At 39.7% G+C, this 26900-nt stretch overlaps 1 protein-coding gene across 1 annotated transcript in view; it reads right to left on the reverse strand.

Moving 5' to 3' along the window:
• The window catches only part of CDH23 (cadherin related 23), a 537909-nt gene that overhangs the window by 190136 nt on the left and 320873 nt on the right, over positions 1–26900 (reverse strand). Inside the window, exons 14-17 of the mRNA XM_087932328.1 lie at positions 20622–20686; positions 17525–17762; positions 15765–15870; positions 15551–15678 (exon numbers count right to left, since the gene is read on the reverse strand). Of these exons, the coding sequence (XP_087788454.1) occupies positions 15551–15678; positions 15765–15870; positions 17525–17762; positions 20622–20686 (537 nt within the window). The remainder of the gene's footprint in view (positions 1–15550; positions 15679–15764; positions 15871–17524; positions 17763–20621; positions 20687–26900) is intronic.

Below are 26900 nucleotides of genomic sequence, written 5' to 3' on the forward strand. Positions count from 1 at the left end.
GGCACGTTTCTTCAAACCATTCGTTTTCAAACATAATTTTCCAAAAGCTTCCCTCTCCCTCCGATATAATACATACTTCCTTCTATAATTAATCTCTGAACTCCATCAGAACATTCTGAAAAATATTCCAAATCGTACAGGCTTAAGAGTGCAAATTGGGTAAATTTGGATAAAAAGTAATTTATTTTTATCCATCTTTGAAGTAGGTGAATGTAGGACTGTAACCTTAATATTTTCACCAATATTTACACAAGGCTTATTAATTTTTTTAAAAAAGGAAAGAGCCTCGTGATTGGTTTGCAAGTAGATTAAAAATTGCAGTAAGAATATGATTATAACTACATTCTCATTTTTTTTGGGATAATCTGCCCTCAAGTTGTTGTCATCTAAGATGCAGTGATCAGCCTTTGCTAAAAATGTTACAAAGAGGCTCAGCCTTACAAAGAACCTTTCTTCTTTCTGATACAACGATTTTCATATCCTTTCTTTGCTCGTGCCAGAGTGTCCCGAGATTATACTTCCACAGTTGGGTAGCAGAATGAAGAGGTGTTTTCAACAAATAAGAAGCAAAACGGCTCATTAAAATCTCTGATGTCATAACAGGTGGACAATCCTCTCAAAGCTACCCAGAGCTGGATCTGGTGAATATTTATTTAAATAATTTAAATAACCATCCATCTCCCAAAATGACTCTAGCAGCGTACAAGGTTTTCTTTTTTTAAAGGAAGAAATTTAATAATGCCTGAGCCCACCAATACAATCCAACTTGTAACAACATTAACTAACTTTCACCAGCAGACTCCACCTGTATTTCCTTAGGACAATAGCAGCAATAGCAGGGTATATAATTAAACTGAGCAGTTGAAAAAAAATATCCCAAAAGAAAGCAGATCCCCATATTAATGCTGAAAAAAAGAAGAGTTGTCAGTTCTTGTTGACAGGAACTGAGCTAAAATAATGAATATACTTTATACTGCATATTCCTAAAGTCTTTATTAGTAGCTCCAAAGCTCCCGAAGGCCAGACAAGGAATAATGGATGGAAAATGAACAGGGAGATATTCAACCTGGAAATAAGGAGAAACTTTCTGACAGTGAGAACAATCAACCAATGGAACAGAAGTGGCCTTCAGAAGTTGTGGGAGCACCATCACTTGAGACTTTCAAGAAGAGATTGGACTGCCATCTGTAAGAAATGGTGTAGGGTCTCCTGCTTGGGCAGGCAGGTTGGATTAGATGATCTACAAGGTCCCTTCCAACTCTGTTAAACTGTTAAACTATTTTAGTTTAGTTAACTATTTTGTTTTAGTTAAACTGTTTTAGAAATTCCACCACCTTCTGATGAAAGTATTTAGTGACACCAAATCCCTACAGTATTTTGAACAACATAAAACATGGGTGTTGTGATGACCCGGGGTGTGGCACAAAAGCAAATTGTCACAAAAGTAAGTAAAGTCCCTTTAATTCCTCCAACGTGGCCCCCAATGTCCAGTTATCATCAGCTGGAGGAAAAACTCTCCCAAGAACAGTTTTTAAAGGGAAGAAATTCAATCTGAACCCAAAGTACATCTAAATTATAAATAAAAACCAACACAAACCACGCTGCAGCAATTAACAAGACAGGGCAGGATAAGGAATTGCAGATTTCCAACAGATAATGAAACACACAGTTGGGAGGACCTCAGAACCCAGATAAGACTTGGGCAAAAAAAGATAATGTACGCTTTGCTTCCATAAAGGTGCTGTGCGCAAACACCCTTTTTAAATCATGTTTTCCCAGCTGCAGCTAATGAAGGGAATCAGGGCCCTTTCCTCCCCCGTAACCCACGTAACTCAAGTTATTCTCTTCTCCGTTCCTCCCTGCATGACCAAGGATGAAGAGGGGATAGGCCTGGGTCTTCCTCTGAATGCCCAGCCGGCCTGTGCCCTTCCCCAGTTTCCTCCACAGCCAATGGAGCCATACTCCCACTCCCTGTCAGCTGCTCAATCTCCCCCTTGGAATCAGATTCCCACAGGGGCATGACAGGTGTCAAACTCATGGTGTCATGCTGCCGTCATGTGATGCTTCACGATGTTCTTTCCCTTCAGGATGGGCATGGCCTGCGTGCAGGGGTGGGATTCACATTTTTAAACAACCGATTCTGTGTGCATGGCTTAGTTGGTGGTTGTGGTTTGGTGGTCATGTGACTGGGTGAACGTGGCTTGGTGGTCCTATTATTGGCTGGGCATGGCCAACTCAATATCACTAACATAGAGGCACACATCTCCTCATCTGGCCTCTCTTGACTGTGGGGATGCTGCAACAGTCGTAAGTGTGAAAAAGGGTCATAAGTCACTTTGTTCAGTGGCACTGTAACTCTGAATGGTCACTCCACACAAGCAAAGTACCAGCAAAGGAGGGGAAAAAAACTCCAGAGATGTTCCTGAGACAGGAAGTCTAGTCCTGCCAAGAATGTAATAAGGGTTCATGGAGAGGCAGTTTCTGTAAGCAACACCAGAATGTTTCCTTCCTGCCTTCCTTACAGGATTAGGCCAGTAATTTCTTCTAACAACCGGTTCTCCAAACTGCTTAGAATGTTAACAACTGGTTCTAGCGAATAGGTGCGAACTTGTAGAATTCCACCCCTGCCTGTGCGTGATGCATCCAGGATGTGGACTGCCAGTTTAACACCCTGACATAGAATAAAAGAGTTGGAGGTCTTCTAGTTTAACGCCTTTGCTCAAGCAGGAGACCCTATACCATTTCAGATAGATGCCGCTGTCCAGTCTTTCCTTAAAAAGCCTCCAGTGATGAAGCACGCACAACTTCTGAAGGCAAGGTGTTCCACTGGTTGATTGCTCTCACCATTAGGAAATTTTTCTTTAGTTCTAGATTGTTTCTCTCCTTGGTTAGTTGCCATCCATTATTTCTAGTCTTGCTTTCAGGTGCTTGGAAAATAGGTTGACCTCTCTGTGGCAGCCTCTCAAATATTGAAACACTGCTATCGGGTCTTTGCTAGTCCTTCTTTTCACTAGACTAGACACATGCAATTCCTGCAACTGTTTTTCATAGGTTTTAGCCTCCCGCCCCCTAATCATCTTTGTTGTTCTTCTCTGCACTCTTTCCTGCTTCTCAATCTTTTTTTAATTTTATTTTTTTTATTATTATTTGGGAGGTGGGGGTGGGCTGGAGTGATTCACAGCCAAGAAACAGTTGTGTAAGTGGTATGGACTTCCAGTGTGAAAGAAGGGTTAGAACGTTTAACCAGGGGTGGGGCTGCTGGGGGTTCGCAGGGGTTCAGGGGAGCCCCTAGCTAAGATTCTGTACAGTTTGGAGAACCCCCAAATCCCACCCCTGGCTGGCCCCACCCGCCCCACCCACGAGTCCCCACATGGCCCGTTTTGGAGGCAGATAAGTGCAGGGTGCCCATGGAGGCTTGGAGAGGATGAAAAACAGGCCTCCTGGAAGTTCAGGAAGGCCAGAAATGGGCCTGTTTCCGGCTTCCAGAGCATCTTCGGAGCCCAGGGAGGCCATTTTCACCCTCCTGGAAGCTCAAGGAAAGCCTCCGGAGCCCAGGGAGGGCAAGAACACATACACTCCACCATGGTGCAGGAGGCCGACTCGGCCACGCCCACCATGGCCATGCCCACCCAGCAACCAGGCAGAGAACCTGCTGCTAAAATTTTTGAGGCCCACCCCTGCCCTTAACCAATACAAAATTGCAATCTGATTGATGCTACAGCCTGGAAATAAAGGTTTTGTGTCACTTTCAAGAGAAGCACGCCTACAGGGATCTGTCAACGTTTGAAATCACCCTGAGAACATTTGAATCACCCTGAGGAGTGGCTGTTGTTATCCATGTGAACAAACTAGCTGACTAGACAGAGGATAAAAATTCAAAATTGTATACCTACAATCCAGCAACTAATTTATGATAATTAAAGAGGAAAGAAAAATATTCAAATGTCATGGGTAAAGATCAGTGCATCTGAAAGCAGGCATAAACCTTTAAACACAATTTTTAAATAGTCTGCAAAGGAGCCATTTTAGATGGCCAATTAAATATTTATTGTCGATAAATTATGTTCTACATTCCACAGCAAACAGTTTCACAATAGGAAACATCTTTTTTAAAAAATTACAAGAAAGTTATTCAGCAGAAAGTATATTGACACTAGCAATGATTCTATGTGCATTCTGCAAAGTATTCTGAAACATTATTTTCAAAATTAAAAAAAAAAGATTTAAAATAGGGACTGAATTAATTTTTTGTCCAATTGCAATACTTATTTCACTTATTTGCTCCTCTTCTCCTATTTTTATACTCTTTAATTGTTTCTCTAAATGGAAATAAAAATAGAGAAATACTTGTTTAAAATGTTCACTTTTCAATATGCATTTTCATCTGGATGGTTTAAAGGAATCCAAGCTCTCATATGTATTTTTCTGCATAGAATCAAATTACCGACAATCAATATACTTAGAGGAAGGGGAAAAAACTGAAATACACTAGGAACGATCAAAGAAATTCAATAGTTTTCAAGTCTCTATCCAATTAGTCAGTATTCTGAACAGCGCTTGAAGTTTTAACACACACACTTGTTGGAAAAGAATCTTAAAATGCTTGATCTTTTTCCTTCCGTCTCTGTTTCAGAAAATAAACCAACAGTTTTAATGTCACTGCTTTCCTTTTCAAGTCATCCGAACACAATATGCAAAAATTGTATTATGTTAAAGTGTGCCCAGACAAAAGTTTACATTTAACCACCAGGTTCTTGATTGCTGTTTAAGATAAATGCCTGATTGAAATGAGAAAGACAACAAAAAAAAAAGAAGGCTGCAGCTGAACAAACAACCCCAAACTTTTTACTATAATTTATATAAAAAAACTTTCTAAACTAGTTTTAAATCCTGACTGACTCTTTCGCTATCAAAGTCAGTATTTGAGGTAATCTCACATGCCATTGATGTCTACTATAATACATAATTATATCACTGTTCTGTGTTTTTGGATTTTTGTCAAAAGAGAGGACCTGGTGTGGCCCGCCAGTGGAGCTGGTGGCAGACTTGGGCAGTGAGAAGGTTGGCAGTGAGGAACATGGGCCAGTCCTGGAACTGACAGTTATCAGTTGCCTTTGGAGTTGGAGATCAGTGGGGCAGAAGAACAGCTGGAGCCTGTTCCCAATATGCTCATGCGCAGAGCTGCCAGGAGAAGGGAACAGTTAAGGAACAAGGGTCAACTCAGGAGAAAAGGCACAGGTGGATGGCGATTGGCCCCTCCCATAAGGAATAAAGAGGAGCAAAAGTGGAGTGGTGTTTGCAGGAGACAATTAGTTCATTTAATTAGTGTGAAGATTTGTTCGTGTCTCCTTGCCAAGTATTTTCTGGTACACCCTTGTGCTTGGAAGCTATAAGCCTGGCAACTCTCCAGGCCTGATAAGGTCCGTGGTTATAAATCACTCTTGAAAGACTATTTGCCAAATGTGAACGATAGGCATTCACATTAGCCTCATAAAAAGGGGTTTTGTTGGGATGAGGAGTCTGCTTTGTGATTTTGTGATGCCTAGGTCAGAACATGACCTTTAATTGACATTGGCATCACTCATGACTTTTGGGGAAGCAATGGTCGACTGAAGATGGCTCACAGAAGACCTGGAGATAAGAGGAGTCAGTGAATGAATGGGCTCTTTGGAACCCCTTTCCATATTAAGGAGAGGACTGAGGATCACTTACAAGTTTGTTCCATGCAATCTGCCTACAAGAAATTCTAACCAAGTGATATTTAGGGTGGTTAGGAGTTTTGGAAGCCAGGAGAAAATCTACCTATCTAGTCTAAGACTCAGGGCCTTCAAAAGGACAGTGGGTTCATTTTCTCCCTTAGCTACTTTAGGAAGTTGCTTGTTATTGATTTTTCTGGGTGTTAAGAACCTAATAATATATTAGTAAATAATGTTAACTGTAAAGTAATTACATACTCGCATTAAGATTTACTTGTAAATATGACACCAATAATGATAATAAAAAAGGAACCACAAACTGTTGATAATGGAATTGCTTGCTTTCACTTGTCTATTTTTTGTGTTTTTCGCCCATTTTGTTCCTATGTCGTGTATGTGTTTGTTCATTATTTTAGTTGTATATTCAATAAAGTTTTTTTTTAAAGAACCTTCTGAAAGGCAAGTTTCATCACTCAGCCTCTTATCCACGATGAAAGAAGTTTTATGTAAATTTAAGGATAACAAATTTAACTTTAATTTTTGGAAAAGAGCAAAAGGGGATCAGACAAATCAACTAATGTAAACAACTGCCTAATCAACCAACTCTATATAAAATGAAATCCAACTCCACTCCTTTCTAGCACTGATGATGTTACATAGTTTGGAAATAAAACATCTGCAAACATACAATCAAGCTCATAGAGTACACCAATGGATGAGAAATATTCTCTTCTATTGGTGGCCAGGCATTATTTATCATACTTCAGACACATTATGCAAACATCTAGCTCTCTGGAATAGTCTGTAATGCAGGAAAAGGGAGAAAGAAAGAAAAGGAGAGTTTGACTCCGAACAAAGTTACAGTGGTAATGAATGCACCAGTGGAAGACTCAAAGAACCCAATTCGGCATCGATCTTCTTGAAGAAAGATCTTCTTGGTTACTAAGATTTGACATCAACTTGATGGCACATAATCAATAATCACCAATCACTATTGCCAGGCCCAAGACTAGATTGGGTGATGGACCCTTGTATGATATTTAAGTCTTCTAATGTTTATTGGTCTTTTTTAGACTATTTTGAATGTCTGTCTATCTATCTATCTATCTATCTATCTATCTATCTATCTATCTATCTATCTATCTATCATCTGTCTAATGTTTTTGGTTTTTCGTTCTTCTACTGCTGTATTTTGCAAGCAACGCAGAATTGTAACAAATTGGATGTTATATCAATTCAATAAATAAATAAATTCATTGGGACATACTGGTTCATGAAGTTCAGGACTCAAGACTGACTTGAAAGCTTGCATGTGTATATACACAAACAAACGAACACATATTAGCAAACAGATAGTCAGTAGTAATGTGTGCTGAAAATCATGTCACTTCCTTGGTCCAAGAAGTATTTTCAGGTGATTTTAATAGCCACACCATTTATATCAGCCTATTTCAGGCTCCACAATCCTGACCATACTTATATTTATTGGAACTAGTTTTTTGTTTTTTTTCTGATTGACACTATGAATTGCCACAAAAGCCTGCAAAAGTAGTTTATCTAACTAGCTGAAACATCTCCAATTAAGAGCTCTTTTCATAAGACCCTCGTGCCCATGTCTGCTTTTCAATACTGGAAATTAGAACACTTTTCTCTAAATCTGTGCACAATTGAAATGTCCTTAAAGTACAACACCGAACACAAGATTTGTAAACAGCAATATAATGTTAGTTTTTCAGCCTGTGTATTTAAAAGAGAAACTGTTTTTTAAAGGGGTAGGACTGAATCTTTAACATTTGACTATATTTTTTCAACAGAAATCATCATCATCATCTGTAGGATCAAGACATTTGTAAATTAACAATAAAGTGACAATAAAGTTCTATTGTATTCTATTCCATAAGAGCACTTCAAACAAAGGAATATCTTTTCTTTATAATACACTGAAGCATAAAGTTTGCTGACTCAATGCTCAGAATAGCAACTACCATGTCAGTGAATAAGAGAGAGAGAGGTAGGGAGAAACATTACTGCTAATATTTCCTAGGATGCTGCTAGCATCAAGCTCAATATTAGTTCCTATCCAGTAGTTCTCCCTTCAGAAGCTTATTGTCTCTTAATGGGAAAGATACAAAGAGAATTTCAGTTCTTTATTACAAATCAATAAGCATAGGATGAAAAAGTTTCAAACTTTTTTTTTGCCTCCCCTTAACATAGACACCGAAGCGCCGGCATACCCACACTTGCTCTTTTCGTTCACTTTTCTAAAGGGAGCCAATTCATCATTATCACCATCCTCATCATATTTCTCCCCCTTCCACTTGAAAGAGAAAAATCCCTTTCGGTAGAAAATGCAGAATGTGACAGCTACTTAGAAATCACCCATGTACAAAATCAACTGGAAGGAAGTGACCTTTTCAAATGCGGTCTTTAGACAGATGGGATTACACTGTCCAAAGAACAGTTAGGGAAAGAAGATATTTGTCCTCAATTAAGCCCCTTTGCTGTTTCTTATGTCACCTCAAAATGGAAGAAAGGGAGAGGGTGAAAATCCTCTCTCTCTCTTTTTTTTAACAGCACCATTCTCAAAGAGGTCCAATTCTTTGGTCAGAGAATCGCTGCCACTTAAGTCAGATCTGATTAGGAAGGATCTAAGATTGAAGGGTTATCAAGAAACCACTGCTCATCCTTTCTCTGAGATTTCTCAGTCCAGGTGCTTGTACTCTGACAATCTGATTTAACCCTGTCATGTCCCTGTTGGAATCTGATTCCGAGGGAGAAGTGGAACAGCCGACAGGGAGTGGGAGTGTGGCTCCGGTGGCTGTGGAGGAAACTGGGGAAGGGCACAGTCTGGCTGGGCATTCAGAGGAAGACCCAGGCCCACCCCTTCTTCATCCTAGGCATGCAGGGAGGAACGGAGAAGGGAGCAACATGGCTTACGGGAGAGAAAGAGGCCCTGATCCCTTTCATTAGTTGCAGCTGGGAGAAGAGGATATAAGTGGGGCATTTTAAATAACTCTTTGCTGGAAGCAAAGCATGAATTATTTTGGTTTGTCAAGTTTTATCTGAGTTCTGACATCCTCCCAACTGTATGTGCTTTGTTATCTTTTGAAGTCTGCAATTCCTTATCCTGCCCTGTCTCATTAATTGCTGCAACATGGTTTGCGTTGGTTTTTATTTATAATTTATGTGTACTTTGGGTTCAAACTGAATTTCTTCCCTTTAAAAACTGTTCTTGGGAGAGTTTTTCCTCCAGCCGATGATAACTGGACGTTGGGGGCCAAGTTGGAGGTATTAAAGGGACTTTACCTATTTTTGTGCCTTTGTTGCTTTTGCGACACACCCCGGGTCATCACAAATCCTTAAAAAGGAACAGCAACACCAATCCTGTTATTGCCATATACTGTAGGTGCAAGTTATATTTCTGGATTTAAAACAAAGGTTTTTGCATCTCAATTTGGGACAATAAGAGCAAATCATTTCAGGCTAGGATGACCATGATTTGAAAAGTGACAGCTATTTGTACTGCTTCAAGGAGGAATAATTTCAGTCACTTCCAGGGCTACTGTGCCTTTGGTCTCCATGCTACAGTCAAAGTTCTTTGGTTCCAAATAACTTTAGGTTTTCAGGCAGAGTGCAGAAGAAAAAGAAAACGATGGAACCTTCTCTACACAATCTTTCTGAACTCAAGGAAATGAAGCAAATTCTCCTTTCCAGCATCCGTAGGATTTTTTGCCACCCATTATTAGCATATGGTGTCAGGTAAGAAAGCACCCATGAAAGAAAGCACTCTGTTAAAACTGATTGTCCATCAATGAACAATATAACAAAAATCAGTGGAAGTGTTCCCATCACGCATGGATTTGGCAGCGCCAGCTGTAACTTAATACCACAAGATTTAATCCATGTTACAAAGTATGTCATGGTCCAACTACAAGCATCGATAAAGAAGCAAAACATTCACTCCAAGGATGATAAGAGTTGGCAAGCCACCAGAAAGCATTTTCACTTACACAGTGCTATGCACTTCCATCAGCCGTCCTGTACGGCAAGTAGAAAAAGATACCATTGATTGAAAGACTCTACTCCTGTGGCTCAAGAAAATTGGACACATGCTCCTTCTATGCTCTTTTTATAGAGCTATTCTATGCTCTTTTTATAGAGCTATTTGAAAAAAAACATATCCTCCCAATAATCAATAAGTATCCTGACAGTTCCGACACGGAGTATTTCCAGTGGCTGCTTAAGGACAAACTAGATTCTGAACATTGGGGATTGGGGATTAATTGGAAATGTGATTAATTCACCATAGCTATTTTGCACAATTAAAGTGGCAAACCGTTTTGCATGACTATTTCTTTGCATTTTAGCATTTAATGACTATGACCTCACAGTTTATGGATTGTTATTACAGTATAGTTAGGCCATGTGTAACTGACAGACTGGATGCCAAATTGTGATTTTAATATAGATTTTATCTGTTATTTATTATTTTATTCTAGAATTTTTAACTGGATACTCATTGAGTGTTTTTATTTGTTCTGGTCTTTGACCGTAATTAACTTGATTTGAACTACGGGTTAAAATATACCTCAATAGCTAATATTTCTGTGAAGACAGGAGACTCATTAAGGATTTGGGACAGAGATGAGCAGAGCAAAAATATAATTTTCCAGATACTGTATAGGAGTGCATGAATGGTGTGGTAGCCTAGTAGTGAAGACACTTGCCACTCATTCAGAAGGTTGAGAGTTCAATCCTAGGTAGCAGCAGATGTTTCTCTCCTGGGACACAAAGAAAAAAATTCTGCTGTGAACTCCCTGTAGGCGTTAGGAAGGATGTCTGGCTAGAAAATGCTCAGCTCCATTCAGTTACCCTGACTTTACCCCAATTAAGGGATTACAGGGTCATAAAAAGGGAGGATACTCTATATGAGTGCATATTACTGTTGTTTTTGAACTTATATTACTCCAATCCCAGCCCCAGCCCCACATTTTAAGGACTTTGCCTGCAATCTTATAAACTATAATTAAAAATGAGATTTCGTACTGGGATGGTATTTAAAAAGTTTAGCAGAATATATGAGATAAATGAAGAAGCATGTTTTTTTCAAAAATACATGCTTGATTTTGATAAATCATTTGTCTGATGAACTAAGGGTGTTTATCCAATGCACAATCATATGTTTGAATAAATCAGCTACTGGCTGCTCCCAGAAAGCCAAATAGAGCTAATACTCTGCATTTTTTTTGGCTTTGAATTTGGGTCCTTTCCTCCACCTATTGAGTTTGAATATACATTGGCCTCTGTATGATTGCATTTGGCTACTGTTTCACTATCCTAAAATCTAACTGGTCGTTACATTGGTTATTCTACTGATTATACAAACTGTTTCTTTGAAGTGTTATCAGATCTCTATGAACCGTGTAAAATGGACAGTTGCTTCATGGAATGCTACTCTAGTCCTTTTCAATGAGCTGTACCTTGGAGGAAAACTGGCAAAGCAGGGGGATGATGGGGGAACCCCAGTAGATATAAAATGCCTGGAATTCGAATTGAATCCTTTATTGTCATTGTACATGTATGTATATACACAGTATACATACAATGAAATTCACAAAACACCCAGAGACCAGACTCAACATGCACACACACGTGCTCATCCCTAAACACCTCTCCACCTGCCAAAATTCCCTGCCTCCTAAAAACACACAAGCTTCCACACAACAGACCAAGAAATACTGTCCACTGATGGCGGTCCTTAAGTTAAGTGCAATTATAGCTCTGGGATAAAAACTATTCAGAAAACATGTGGTCCGAGTTTTAATTGTTCTGTATCTTCTGCCAGAAGGCAACAGTTCACAAAGATTGTAAGCAGGATGGGAAGAGTCTCTGAGAATGTTGTACAACTTCCTCAAACAGCGAGATGCAAAGATGTCGTCCAGGGCTGGAAGCTGGAGCCCAATGATATTCTGGTCAGTTTTAATGATTCTCTGTAGAGCTTTTTTGTCCACTGCTCCCATACCATGCAAGAATGCCATTATGTCAGGACACTCTCAATGGTGCTGCGGTAGTAGGACAGAAGTAGATACTGAGATAGATTTATCTTCCAGAGCATTCTCAGGAAGTACAGCCTCTTCTGTGCCTTCTTCACAAACATGTTCACAAAGATTCATAGTCCATGATAGGTCCTCCGAGATATAAGTGCCCAGAAATTTTAAACTACCAACCTCTCCATTGCCTCACCATTTATGTACAATGGTAAATGTTTGTCTCTCTTCCTCCTGAAGTCAATTATAAGTTCTTAAATTTTTTTTGGTGTTAAGTGTAAGATTATTTTATTTACACCGCGGTGTCAGCCCTTGTACTTCCTTTCTATAAGCAGTTTCATTGTTCTTATTAATGAGCTCCACCACTGTTGTGTCATCTACAAATTTAATAATTGCGTTGGTGTTATACAATGGGGTGCAGTGACATATCAGAAGTGAAGAACCCGGGAATCTGAGGTTCTTTCTCCCAAGCTGCAAGATGGAGCCTTGGGTCAATGGCTTGAGGAATATCTCTCAAAAATGGCATCTGTATTGACTTGGAGCTCCATGCTGTACCCTGCATTGTAGTGTTTGAAGTCCCACCAGGACGACTGAGCTGACAGATGTGAGGTGCTTGAAGGGATGAAGAAGGATCCCAGGTTCTGCTTTCAAATTAGTATGATTAGGAACATTTGCATTGTACGAGGAAAAGGTAGTAAGCCCATGTATTTTATGGCAAAGTTGCACTTTTGCCTTATCCAAGTTATCATCCAGGAGCTCTAAAACTTTTTCAAAGCGAATTGGCTGTATGCTCTCAGGCATCTTGCAATTACCTGGAAGATCAGAACCATGCATGCAACGGGTCTTGCCCATTATTCTTGCTCAGAATAATTGATTGATTATATGCCATCAAGACATTTTTGATTCTTAGCCTGTTTTAGGATACAGATAGACCTTCTCCAGGATGTTCTCTGACCCTTCAGGTTTTCTAACAGTGCACCATTCATTGTCACTGTAGCGGAGAGTACAATTCATGAATGTTTTATCAGATGCCACTTAAAAAAGCATAAGTTTTACAGAGCAACACATCTGGAATTTCTGTGTTACCTTGAGGAACATGGAGAAGAAAATAATCTGCTGTTTTCTAGGAAAAAACCCGATACGCTACTGAACAAATCTGGTATTGCTTTGCAGGAATATACGGCATAATATATGATATGTGGGCCTAAGAGGAGGATAGAGAAGAATATAGGGCAGTGATAGCTAACCCTTTTTGGTACCGAGTGTCCAAAGTGCGCACACACATGCACAAGTGCATGTATATATGTGCAAACCCCTAAAATGCAATGCACATGCATCCCCATGCATGAGCCCCACCCCATGCATGTGTGAGCTCCTCCCACACATGCACCCCACCCCTGTGCCTGTACACACACACCCTGCAAGCATTCCCCATTCATGCATGTGTGTCACCCACATGCGCCCCACTCCCCGTGCATGCACTACAGAGACCCAAAGACCAGCTGTCTGGCAGGAGGCATACGTGCATGCATGGCGGAGCTGAGCTGAGGCGATGGCTCGCGTGCCTGCAGAGAGGGCTCTGCACGCCCCCTTTGGCAGGGGTGCCATAGGTTTGCCATCACGGATATAGGGTGTAGAGAACTTACACTACCCAAGCTTATAGGCAGGGGTGGGATTCTACCAGTTTGCACCTATTCACAAGAACCGGTTGTTAACATTCTAAGCAGTTCGGAGAACCGGTTGTAAGAAGAAATCACTGGCCTAATCCTGTAAGGAAGGCAGGAAGGAAACATTCTGGTGTTGCTTACAGAAACTGCCTCTCCGTTAACCTTTATTACATTCTTGGCAGGACTAGATGTCCTGCCAAGGAACGTCTCTGGAGTTTTTTCCCCTCCTTTGCTGGTACTTTGCTTGTGTGGAGGGACCATTCAAAGTTACAATGGCACTGCAAAAATTGACTTATGACCATTTTTCACACTTCCTACTGTTGCAGCGTTCCCACAGTCATGAGAGGCCAGGCGAGGAGATGCGTGCCTCGATGTGAGTGATATTGAGTTGGCCACACCCAGCCAATCACATGACCACCAAGCCATGTCCACCCAGTCACATGACCACCAAGCCACGCCCACCACCTAAGCCATGCCCACAGAACCGGTTGTTAAAAAAATTGAATCCCACCCCTGCTTATAGGATGTTTATGGACCCTGAGAATCAGTGGGGCTTCTTAGTCCCTCAATACCTCTTAATGACTTTGCATGTAGAGAAGGAGACCGAAATCCTGACCTCAGAGGTTATATTACCTATATGGTCCATAAGCATGAATATATATATATATATATATATATATATATATATATATATATATATATATATATATATGTGTGTGTGTGTGTGTGTGTGTGTGTGTGTGTGTGTGTGTGTGTGTGTGTATGCATGTTCTTTTTCTGTCAGACTCATTATTCCAACCAAACTTGATCTTCTGCAACCTAAGTCAAGTAACAGGCATTCCTAACGTTGAGGGTGATAGAAAGTATGGGAGAAATTATAGGTAACTATTGCTTCCTGCGAGAAGAGAGAGGAACCTCAACCAGGAGCACACATGATGGTGGTATGTCCCCTTACCCCAAGTTCTCTGTAGCTGTGAACACTCCATCATGGGCTGTGGGCAGGGATACCACTTTATGTGCTGAATGCGCAAAAGACCAATGAGAGCACACTTGTAGATAAACAGCCTAGTATGATTAATTCTGGCGAAAAATAAACATAAAGCTAAGATGCTGTATTCTTCAGTTCTGAACCAAGAAAGGGTCACTATCTCATGTCAACAGTATATATAAGTTGTGTTAAAACAAACTATGTGTGGTTCCCCCATCCCTTTTTCTTTCATCTCTCAAGCAATTTGTAAAATCATATTGCCAAAATATCACTTCTTTGTCAGAAAATGAAAGACTAGATATTTTAAGCCTTCAATAGACTTGACATGTACATGTGCTCACCTTGATCAGGGGTGGTTTGGACCGGTTTGGGTGAACCAGATGTTAAAGTTACATCTGGTTCGCTGAACTGGTATTTCAACTGACCCTCTGGCCCCATCCACCCGGCCCCTCACCTTCCAGGAGTCTCCACAGGGCCCATTTTCGATGGAGATAAATGTAAGGTCTGCATGGAGGCTCTGGGAGGGGGGATAAAACGGGCCTTCCGGAAGTCCAGAAACAGGCCTGTTTCCGGCTTCCGGTAGGCCTCCAGAGCCCAGGTGAGGCTGTTTTTGCCCTCACGAGGCCCAGGGGAAGCCTCAGGACCCTTGGGAGGGTGAAAACGGCCTCCCCTGGGCTCTGGAGGCCCACTGGGAGCCAGAAACATGAAGTTCCGGTAGGCCACGCCTACCATGGCCACACCCACCCAACAATCGAGCAGAGAACCAGTTGCTTTGAATCTTTGAATCCAACCCCTGACGTTGACACATCCCGATTAAGAAAGAGAACAAAAACAGAAGCGGAAAATCCAGCATGTGCGATTATTATGACAAACCCACTGAGTCAAGCCTCAATCGTTATAAAACGGTTTGAAAAATGGGCTCCTGCCACCAAAAATTAGTTCACCCCCTGACATAGTTTGTACATTGTTCCTTTTTAATCAATCAATCAGTCAATCATTCAGTTAATCCTTCTTAACAAACTGTTCTTAGTTGAATAAATAGTCACACTGTTCTAATAGAGCAGAATAAGAAAAGAAAGACCAGGGATTCATTTGTTCTGCTCAGTTTTACCCTCTGAGCTGGTAGAAAGGAAGGCAGTAAGCGGTACTTACAAACACTTCGATGGTGATGGGGACGGTGCTATTGAGGGCCGGGATGCCTGCATCCTTGGCCATTACAATCAAGTAAATAACACCATTGGCAACTTGCTCATAATCCAGAGGGCGGATGACACTTATCACTGAAAAAGCAAGAAAGCAGCGTTGGCAATTATGACACTAGGCATGAGATGGGGAAGGAATCTGAACATGAATGCTGCACACTCACCTCCATAACCTTCAGACAAGGTAATGTCAAAGTAACTTTTGAATGCAGAAGCATACACAATGCTATAAGCAATCTGATTGTTTGGAGAGGAATCTTCATCCGAAGCCTAGATTAAATCAGAAAAAAAAATGCTTATATTGAAACATTTTTCTACACAGTGAAAGCCATTTGGGAGACTTTGGGTCAATTGCTTTCTCTCTTACCACAACTATCATGGAAAATTAGGTATGCATGACACCTTAAACCAGAGGTGGTATTCAGCCAGTTCTGACAGGTTACGGAGAACCGGTAGCAGAAATTTTGAGTTGTTTGGAGTATCGGCAAATACCTCCTCTGATTGACCCTGCTCCCACCTATTCTCTGCCTCCCAAATCCCAGCTGATTGGCTGGTTCTTCTTTTGTTGCCCTGCACAGGAGAACAGAGCTGGAAAGCAGGTTAGTGGGATGGGGAGGGAATGGGGATTTTACAATATCCTTCCCCTGCTATGTCCACCAAGTCATGCCCACCAAGGCATACCACACCCAACAAGCTATACCCACAGAACCGGTAGTAAAAAAAAAAAAGAATACTACCACTGCCTAAAACTGACCACAGATTAAAAAGCAGGATAGAAATTAAATAAAACCAGGTAGAGTTTAAATAAGACATTAAAAAAGTAGGACAATTTGATGACTTCCAAAGTGCTTTGGAGCACCTGGAGACTTAGAGGTACTTTTTTGGGGTGGGTGGGTGGATTCCAAAGCCAGGCATACCTCTAACACCAAGAGCAGGCTGATGTGATGTTTCCCTTTCCCATAATATAAAAGTACACCTGCAAAAGTTATTGTAGCTCCAAAAAACCTAAGACTTATATTCCGAAATCAGGTCCATGATGTGTGTGTGTGTGTGAGAGAGAGAGCGAGAGAGAGAAATATAATATGGTGACGATGAGTTCATGTTCAAAGCCCAAGCCTTTAAAAAAATATATGTTGCCTGAGCAATAGCAATAGCACTTAGACTTATGTACCACTTTATAGCCCTCTATATAGATTTATATAGGTTTATAGAGTCAGCATATTGCCTCCAACAATCATTTTGTGGGTCCTCATTTTACCCATCTCGGAAGGATAGAAGGCTGAGTCAACCATTTAAAGCATGTGAAGAAGTGAAAAGAGTGAAATATCAAGAATCAGGAAATATCAAATGCACTGAAAACTTGGCTCTTCTCCCAGGTTGTGGAGTAGAGTGTATTCCTGTATCGTGCTTGGAATTTGTGTCCAAACATGGATGGTCTCTCTGTGTATTATGTATTTATATTTATCTAATGTAAGCTTCCCAGTCATTCTGAAGTTTGCTTTAGATTTAATAAGTAATCATGACATCAACAATAACATCATGCTTAATCTCAGTTTTCTGTTTTAAGAGTGGGGGGAGAGATACTATTTTGAAAATAATGTTTCTGGAGGCTATGCCATGCTAACGCCTCGTTTAATACTCTTTTACATAGATTTTTCTTTAAAACGAAAAACTCTGCTGGAGAATGAATTTTATGGGCACAAGGGATGGTTCCACAAATATATTCAAGGTCACAAGCACCAGACTGGAGATGTCAGTTCAAGTGGAATGCATTCTAATGTTTTTAATAGTTATTTCCACACATTATGCACTTTTTTTTTTCCAACGCAGTTCTTTATATCACAAATGGCTTTTAAGGTACACAGATACTCATTTCTCCTTCGTCATCACAGGAGAAGAAAAGCATATATCTGGAGTTTCTTACCCTCACGCGGACTACTTGAGTGACTGATGGCTCATTCTCCCTCAGAGCCCCTAAATAGGAATCTTTCTGGAAGGTGGGTATGTTGTCATTGACATCCAGGACATTAATCCGGACTCTCCCAGTTGTCTCTTCTCCACCCCCATCTCTGGCGATGACAGTGAGTGTGTAACGCTGGGTTGTCTCGAAGTCCAGGCGGGCAACCAGTGTGACGATGCCTGAATCCTTGTCTAAGGAGAACCTGGAGCCCAAAACAGCAAGCAACGTATCTAAGAAATAGACTTCAGTAAATAATTAATTTAACAGAATTACAGAGTTGGAAGGAACCTTGGCAGTCTCCTAATCTTACCCCCTGCTCAACCAGGAGACCTTAATATACATTTCATACAAATGGCTCTCGAAGCCTTTCTTAAAAACGTCCAGTGTTGGAGCATTCACACCTTCTGGAGGCAAGTTGTTCCACTGATTAATTGTTCTAACTGTCAAGAAATTTCTCCTTAGTTCTAAGTTGCTTCTCTCCTTGATTAGTTTCCATCCATTGCTTCTTGTCCTGCCTTCAGGTGCTTTGGAGAATAGCTTGACTCCCTCTTCTTTGTGGCAGCCCCTAAGATATTAGAACACTGCTATCACATTACTCCTAGTTCTTTTTCCCCCCATAAAAAAATCCTATAATCATCCTTTCTAGGTTTTAGCCTTCAGTCCCCTGTCATCCTTGTTGCTCTTTTTTATATTTTATCTAGAATCTTAATATCTGGATGGGAGAAATGAATTTTGAGTTGGGAAAAAAATCCAGTAGAGAGTTAAATGCTACACTCACACAGCTATGCTCATTTCTCTCTCTCCCATTTACAATGGATGCCTCCCTGAGGCTGTTTCCAATAGAAAATATATATATATATATACATTGCATATGTATGTATGTATGTATGTATGTATGTATGTATGTATGTTATTCAGCTCTGTTCGGGTATTTTCCCATGTCATTATAGTTGTGCTTTTAAAGTTGTAGCAACGTTTCGGCAGAATCTCATCTGCCATCATCAGGCTTCTGGTTGTGTTCGTCTGGGAGTCAGACAGCCATTTCAGTTTTGTGAAAATCTATATATAACATATATATATATATATATATGTTTTCTTAAGTTTTCGCGGGTACTTACATGTATGGTATTCAGCTTTGTTCGGGTATTTTCCCACGTCATTGTAGTTGTGCTTTTAAAGTTGTAGCGATGTTTCGGCAGAATCTCATCTGCCATCATCAGGCTTGTGTAGAGACAAACGCAATACACAAGCCTGATGATGGCAGATGAGATTCTGCCGAAACGTTGCTACAACTAGAAAAGCACAACTATAATGCCATGGGAAAATACCCGAACAGAGCTGAATAACATACATACATACATACACACACGCAATATATTGGGAATTCATTACACACGCCTGAATGTAATACATGGTTTGCTCTTTAGCAGATGGGAAAATCAATCCTCATCTTGCTTTCATGAGGAAGTGCAGAAAGTTTGCAGAGATATTTGTATAGTCATATAGAACAAAGAAAGAAGATCTAGCACAGTTCATTTCAAACCGAACTCTCTGAAGAATAAACTCTCAGCACATTATTATTACCTTCTCATCTCAAGATGTATATCCCAATTATTTTGATACACAGGTCAAAATATTAATCTGCTGGTTTATTTTAAAGGAACTGGGATGACAAGACTTTCTGATTCATTTTTAGGAATTCCAAGGCTCTACTTTAGCAACTAGTTAGCCTTTCTCTTTTGCTGGATTGCTATAGTAAATCTTAAGATCAGCAATCGCAGTCATTTATGTTTTGATCCAAGGCCAGTTAGGATGCAAGATGGACCAACCAGAGTTGGCAGTGTAATTCATAATTGATTTTCTGAATTAAAAATGCTGCTCCATGATTAATTAATAGAACAAGTAAAAGTGTGACTAAATTATAGATAAATCCTGCAAACTGACATCAACTCATGCTACAGCCTATAAGTAGAGGGTGTGTCTTCCCTATCCTCATTTAATTTGCCATCAACCACTCTCTTCGATCAAGTGTGAGCAGTGAGGGAGATAATGTTGGCAGTTCAAGCTAACAGGCTGGCCAGAGATAATTTGGAACATGTGGGAGCAGCATCACACAGATATATTCCTCATTATGGGTACATTGCTAATATTTCTGCATTCAACGTATTAAAACCTTACGAAATCTCTCCAGATTTCAAAAAGTTGAAGTTCTCAATTTCATACTGAATTGGTCGCCATCAAAGATAATGCTGATGTTCTACAATATTTACTCCTATTCCCTAGCATGCTTTTCCTTATATACCCTTTCAGCACTTACCCTGTTAGCTTTGCTGTTTGCTAATTTATTATTAGGGTGTGTACATTTTTAATAGTTTCCTTCCTTGATAGGAAAACAGAAAACAAGGAATTCCATGAATCCAAAATTGATTAATTGATATGTTCCCTAATTTGTTCTTCCAAGTCTCCCAATAAGCTACCATAACCTACCCTAACTGATTCTATCCACATTGCTGATGGTCATCCTCTTCTTTTTCTTCCATATTTCTCAGCAATAAGGCCTTTTCCAGAGAAAAATAATCATATAATGTGTCTGAAATAGGACAATTTGAGCCTGGTGATTTATTCCTCAAATGAGAACCTTGGGTTGATATGTTTGATGATCCATTGGTTTGTTTTCTTGGTTGTTCATGGTATTCTTCGGAGTCTTCTCCAACACCAAAGGCATCAACAGTCTTCCTAACCTACTTCTTTAAAGTCCAACTTTCACTTCCATGAGTGCTCTATCATGTGCTAGTCTATGGCCTATTTTAGTGGCTGCTTGTTGCTTTACTGTTGATAGTTGATCATGAAAGGCATAAGTTATCTATCCTTTACTATCTTCATGGTCAAATCTAATTAGCACCTCATTTGTTGACATGATTTTCACAGCATTTTGAAATCACAAACCTATCTCAATGAAAAAGTGGTCAGAACAGTGTGAGGATTTTATTTAAATTTCACTAATATAAATGAAATGTTATATTAAGGCTACTGCTGACAGATCAAAGAATAAAATACCTACCTGTCTGGATCATCACTGAAGTAATAGCTCACTTTTCCATAAGAGCCCACATCATTGTCTGTGGCCTAAAATATAATGAACATGAACAAAGAAAGCAATGTATATATCTATAATTCAGATCTCAAAAATAAATCCCTATTTTTGTTGCATATTAAAAGTCTTCCTAGAACGCATGCAATATAGTTGATTCAAAATGGAGTGTCATTGGGCAGAATCCTGAATCCTACCAGTGATAAAGTTGCTTTTATTTTCTTAGTCCCAGCGCTATTTAATGATGGAAACAGGCATCCCAGCTTAAAATTAGAACATGAGGAATTCCATCAATCTAAAATTGATTGATTGATTAGGTACCATCAAAAGATACTAACTGGATATTCTATTTCTAATTATTTTGATTCTGAATCCAGATTGAGTTGTATGTCTGTAAAAGTTCTAAGATTTATTTAGAGTTTTCTCCAGAGTGCTGCTATTCTATACTTTTTTCCATTTTCAGAGTTTACAGCCTGGATTAGTGTGATCTCCACAACTGCATCCTTAACAATATTCACCAACATGGGTTGCTATTGTTCATTGCTTTATGAGATCTTTCTGTTTGGCCTTGTCTGAGGTGCTGTGGCCTGTTTAAGGTGCCAGGATTTGAATTCCAAGCTCACCCTCTTGTACGCTTGGATTTCAATTTCACTCACAATAGAATTAAGCCAGATGTTATAAAATAATGTTTTTTTTAACCCTGGCAACTTTAAAATATGTGGACTTCAATTCCCCTGGCAGCATGATGACTTAGGAATTCTGGAAATTGAAGTCCACACATCTTAAAGTTGCCAAGGTTAAAAAACATTGTGATAAAGGGAATCATAATCAATTTATATTCCCCGTTATATCTATTATCTTCCCCTTTTAAAATAGCAGCTTTTAGTTATTCACAACTGCGTCCTCAACAATATTCATCAACGTTGGTTGCTGAGCCACGGTGGCACAGTGGTTAGAATGCAGTACTGCAGGCTACTTCTGCTGATCACCAGCTGCCAGCAGTTTGGTAGTTCGGGTCTCACGGGGTCAAAGGTTGACTCAGCCTTCCATCCTTCTGAGATGGGTAAAATGAGGACCCAGATTGTTGGGGGCAATCGGCTGACTCTGTAAACCGCTTAGAAAGGGCTGTAAAGCACTATAAAGTGGTATATAGGTCTAAGTGCTATCGCTAGTGCTATTCCCCTCACAAAAATGACATCTTTTGTTTCCTCCCAGCAAAACACACACTTCTTTACAAATCATGAGCACAATTTTATGCTCATGAATAATTAATACAATGAAACATCTATTAGGGTAAAATCTACAGGAATGGGGAGAGGGAGTGAAGGCAAATAGTTATGAACATACAGATGTCCAAATTCACTTCTATGCTCTTAAACAGAAGGAATATACACTCCTGCAATGAGATATAAAGAAACTTGTTAAGGCAATAGAAGTATGACAGGGATCATGAAGAAAGAGCTAAGGCCAAGACTGCAATCAAGAAGTTATTTGATTAAAAATCCCCTACCCTCTAATTTATGACACCGTCTCTTCACTATTCCAAGCCACATTACAATTTAAAAACCCCAGTGAGCGTCTCTTTTCTGACCCAGAATTCTAGGAAATGTAGCTCAGTGTGCTTGGAGGCCAGGAAAGATTCCTTTAGATTATCAAACCAAAGAAGCTTGATGAACATGAACATGGTTTTTATAATAAATCATTTTTACATCAAGAAAACCCCTCAGTTATTTGGCTGATAAATCAAATGCTTTATCAATATCCGTATCGTATCTACTGAACAGAAGCACTCTTGAATTTCTGGCAAAACATTAGTGTGACAAATGCCTTGGAAGAAGGACTGTTGCACTTGAATTGTATTAGGCATATTTATTTTTAGAAATAATAATAAAAACACTTGAAACCTTGTGAGATACGTCTTCCTTCCTTTTTGTTGTAATTTTGTTCACCTAGGGCTGTAATGGCGAACCTATGGCATCTGTGTCAAAATTGGTACACAGAGCTTTCTCTGGGCAGGCGAGCTAACTCAGCTTTGCCGTGCGTGCACATCCGTGCCTCCCGTAGCCAGCTGGTCTTCAGGTCTCTGCCACGCATGCATGGGAGGGGGGGCAGAGGGCATTCAGGGGGTGGGGCACATGCACAGGGAATGCACATGCGTTGTATTTTGGGCACGTGCACGCATGGTGCCGTAAAGGTTAGCCATCACTGATCTAGGGTATCTATTGTATGCTGCCAAGAGTGAACTTGTGTGGAATGGGTGGCTAAATAAATTAGATAGATAGATAGATAGATAGATAGATAGATAGATAGATAGATAGATAGATAGATAGACAGAGATAGATAGAGATAGATAGAGATAGATAGATAAAGATAGATAGATGGATGGATGAATAATCTGTGATTTCTTGTTTGCATCCTGTGATATGTAAAATTATACCTGTGAAAATTTAAAGCAATAGTAATGCCATCTTTAACCTCTGTGTTAACCTAGGATAATTTACTGGATTGTTATGTAAGACTTCTCTATTGTTTTGTATAAAGATTACATATTTGGCAGGTTAGGCTGATCAGTGCCATGTTAATGATGGAGATTACTGGAAATGGAAACGGGTAAACAGGATATGAAACAGATGCTATGCTACAATAACAGGGTTGTTGCGTAAGGAGATATGTAGTTGGATAGATTGTGAACCCAGGAAAGGGTCAGAGACTGTATATTTAAGCTTGTATATAAACCTCAGCCCTCCTGGGGAAAATGTCATCTGCTATGAGCAGAATTCCCTTTTGCAAAAGCCTAATAATAAAGCTCTTTTATATTGTTCATTGTCTCTGCTGTATTTTGTGAACTTGTGTGGAATGGGTGGCTAAATAAATTAGATGTTAGATAGATAGATAGATAGATAGATAGATAGATAGATAGATAGATAGATAGATAGATAGATGGATGGATATTTGTGATTTATCTATCTAGATGATCTATCTATCTAGATAGATAGAAAGATAGATGGATGGATATTTGTGATTTCCCAAGCTTTCATATTTGGGCTAAACTGAACACCAAACGACATAATAACTGGTCATATCCATATTCATTCTGAACATATTCTATTACTTTCTATCCTTGTGAAGAAATATAAAACAAAATATGCTCACGGAGATAGTATATATTAGATCACATACTTTTTCTAGATATTTCAAGATCAATATGAGAGATGTTAAAAATTTGTCCCAAAGATATGGGTAGTCAATTTGTCTCTGCTGATTCTACATGTACAATGAAGCTTTCATTCATTCATTCATTCATTCATTCATTTACACGAATTTGATCAGCAACGTCCTAACTTCTAGGCAGGACAATGTCAATGTAACAAGAAGCCAAGAGGAGAGATCTCTGCTCATGAGATCTTATTCACCACTGTGAATTCCTTACAAACCTTCTGAAGCTCTGACTGACTCTACAGTGTGGCTCTAATGGCTATATAAAATATGCATGACTAGCAGCCAAGACAAAGGGGACAAAATTGTATTTTGAAATGAGAAACTACCCTGCTTTTTAAATCTATCTTTTTATTTTCTAAATTGATTTCTGCCAGAGCATCTTGAAGTCTGACGGATGTGAACAAAAGCAGAACATGCTAAAATTCAGAAAGATTTTCTGAATGGCCCAGAATAAATCCCTATTCCATGACTTCTTTGATTTATCTACGGCCTTGTAATTTTTGAAAAGGCCATTATAATTTGAATCCCCACAGGCTTAATAATGAGGCTGGAATGACAAAAAGAGCCGAATGTGATAAGGTTGACTTGGATCCTTTCATAGCACAGACTTGCCCTGACGGCACAATTTTTCCCTGCTGGACTCTGCTTTCAAACTAACCTGTCCATGAATGGGATAGTCCTTTGTGGTGCAAGTCCTCAAATAGCCTTTCTCCCTTTATTCTGACGCTATCCAAGGAGAGCCTCAAGGCGCATAAAATTTGTTTACCTTTGCCAATGATGACCTTGAGGGATTGCCAGCGGCTGAGAGCAAAGGCCAAACAACAAATGTCATGGCAGGCAGTTTAACACTGAAGCACGTGAGAACAATTTGCACCTCTCTGAAAACCCAACAATCTTTTCTGTATCTTTTCTGACTGAGCAGCACTATTTCCGGAAGCATGCTGCTCAATCTAATTGTATCTTCTATGCAATTTTTCATTAATCTGCTCAAAAAAACCCCAAATCTTAATTGAAACAATTTGTCATGAAGTTTTAACACTTCCTTGATTTTGTCCTCAAGATCATTTTGGGCAATTTGCATGTTTTCTTTTGCACGCACACAGAGACGCCACCAACATAGACAGCAGGTTCACCCGAAGGGCATTTTCTCGAGTCACTTTTCCAAATGGAATTTGATTATATTCTATAAGTATTTCAAGCAAGGATTAACAAATGTATTCAGGTTTGGGCAGGAAAATAAAAACACAAATATTTAAACAAAAATGGGAAAAAGTTTCCTTTGCTGAAAAAAGTATATTTCAGTAAGTGGAACATACTGATATCTATATGAGGCTCAATTAAGATTTCACTATGTTTGTTAGATTTATGTATCTTCTTTTCTCTAAAATTCATGCCTATACACTTGTATGTGTATTTCTGCAACTTATTAAAGAAGAAATGACAAATCTTTAGAAATATTTGGTTCCATTAAAAATAATCAATTCTTATTTTGAGAATTCCAGTTGATCGTGTTACTGTGCATTGATCAACCAAATTTTTGTTTTTGGGAGTGACTAAATAAATCGAAAGACCTCATGTGTAGTTTCTTAGCCTCTTTATATGCGCAAATAGCAATAGCAATACCACAGACTTATGTATACCACGCCATAGTGCTTTACACACTCACTGAGTGTTTTACAAATGTCAGCATGTTGCCCCCAACAACTGAGGTTCTCATTTTACCCACCTCAGAGGGATGGAAAGTCAACCTTGAGAATGTCACGATTGAACTCCTGACAGTTGGCAAAGTTACCCTGGGCTACCAGGGCTCCAAATGGAGCCATATGGCTTATTCTTTTTCTAACATAAGCCATAATTTGCTCTTGGTTTCTTGGTTTGGATATGAGAAAGATGCTAGGGAGACTATTTTGCATGTATGGTTAGGGACAGGCAATCTTTTGGTGACCATAGACCATTTGGTGACCATTTAATGTTCTTTGGGGTAGAGAAGGACCACAGTGGGCAACAATACCAAGTAGATTTTCTGTTTCTTTCCAGCATTAAAAAGTGAAGTCCCATTAGATATGTAGGTAGGTAGGTAAGTAGCTAAGTAGGTAGGTAGCTGGCAGGCAGGCAGGCAAGCAAGCAAGCACACAAGCAATTACTGTAAGTTAAACTGACTTCCGATATATTCTTTATATACCTCTTGTTTTACTATGGTGAGAATCTATACTTTTTGGTAGCTGTACTCAGAAAAGCCCATTGGAATTACAAGAAAGATAGTTAGCTCTGTATATAACCACAAAGGCTCACATTAGCCAGCTCTGTACTGAAAAAAAAAAACCACACAGAGTATTTCTTACTTTATTTAGCCACTTTGCTAGCTAGGAAGCAAGCTTTGTGCTGTAACCCATTTGCTTGTTCATCGAAAGTCAACATTCTAGAGCATTCTCATGTGATCTGATCCAATAAGTATATTTTATAGTCAAACTCTGAAAGGCGAATACCACCAATACGGCTTTAAGAATCAAGTGATCCTACCGATATTTAAGCATTTTGTACCATCAGGTTATGAGATATGAACTTCGTTGGAACAAGGTCAGAAGAAGCCTCCCGTCTATTTCCTCCTGTTATTTCCTCCTCCTCCTATTTTCTCCCTTATCAAGCAATCCTATTTTTCCTCTCTCGTTTGCCTTAATCCTTGATTAAACACTTGTTTCTTGGTCTGACCTCAGTTACTCACTAAGATGCAATGGGTCTTCTTTCGTTGCCCTGCACAGGAGAACAGAGCCGGAAAGCAGCTTAGTGGGGTGGGGAAGGAATGGAGATTTTACAGTATCCTTCCCCTGCTATGCCCACCAAGCTACGCCCGCCAAGTCACACCATGCCCATCAAGCCACGCTCACAGAACCAGTAGTAAAAATTTTTTTGAATCCCACCGTTGCAGTGGACCACAGGTATCGAAATGGCTTGTCAATCAGATTTCTCCGAGGTCATGCCAGTTGACCAGAAGGGCCAGATATACAGATACCGTTCCATGCATCATTTTAA

This window comes from Pseudonaja textilis, chromosome 4 (assembly GCF_049901715.1).
Source record: "Pseudonaja textilis isolate UNSWEBS1 chromosome 4, rPseTex1.2, whole genome shotgun sequence".
Lineage (NCBI taxonomy): Eukaryota > Metazoa > Chordata > Lepidosauria > Squamata > Elapidae > Pseudonaja > Pseudonaja textilis.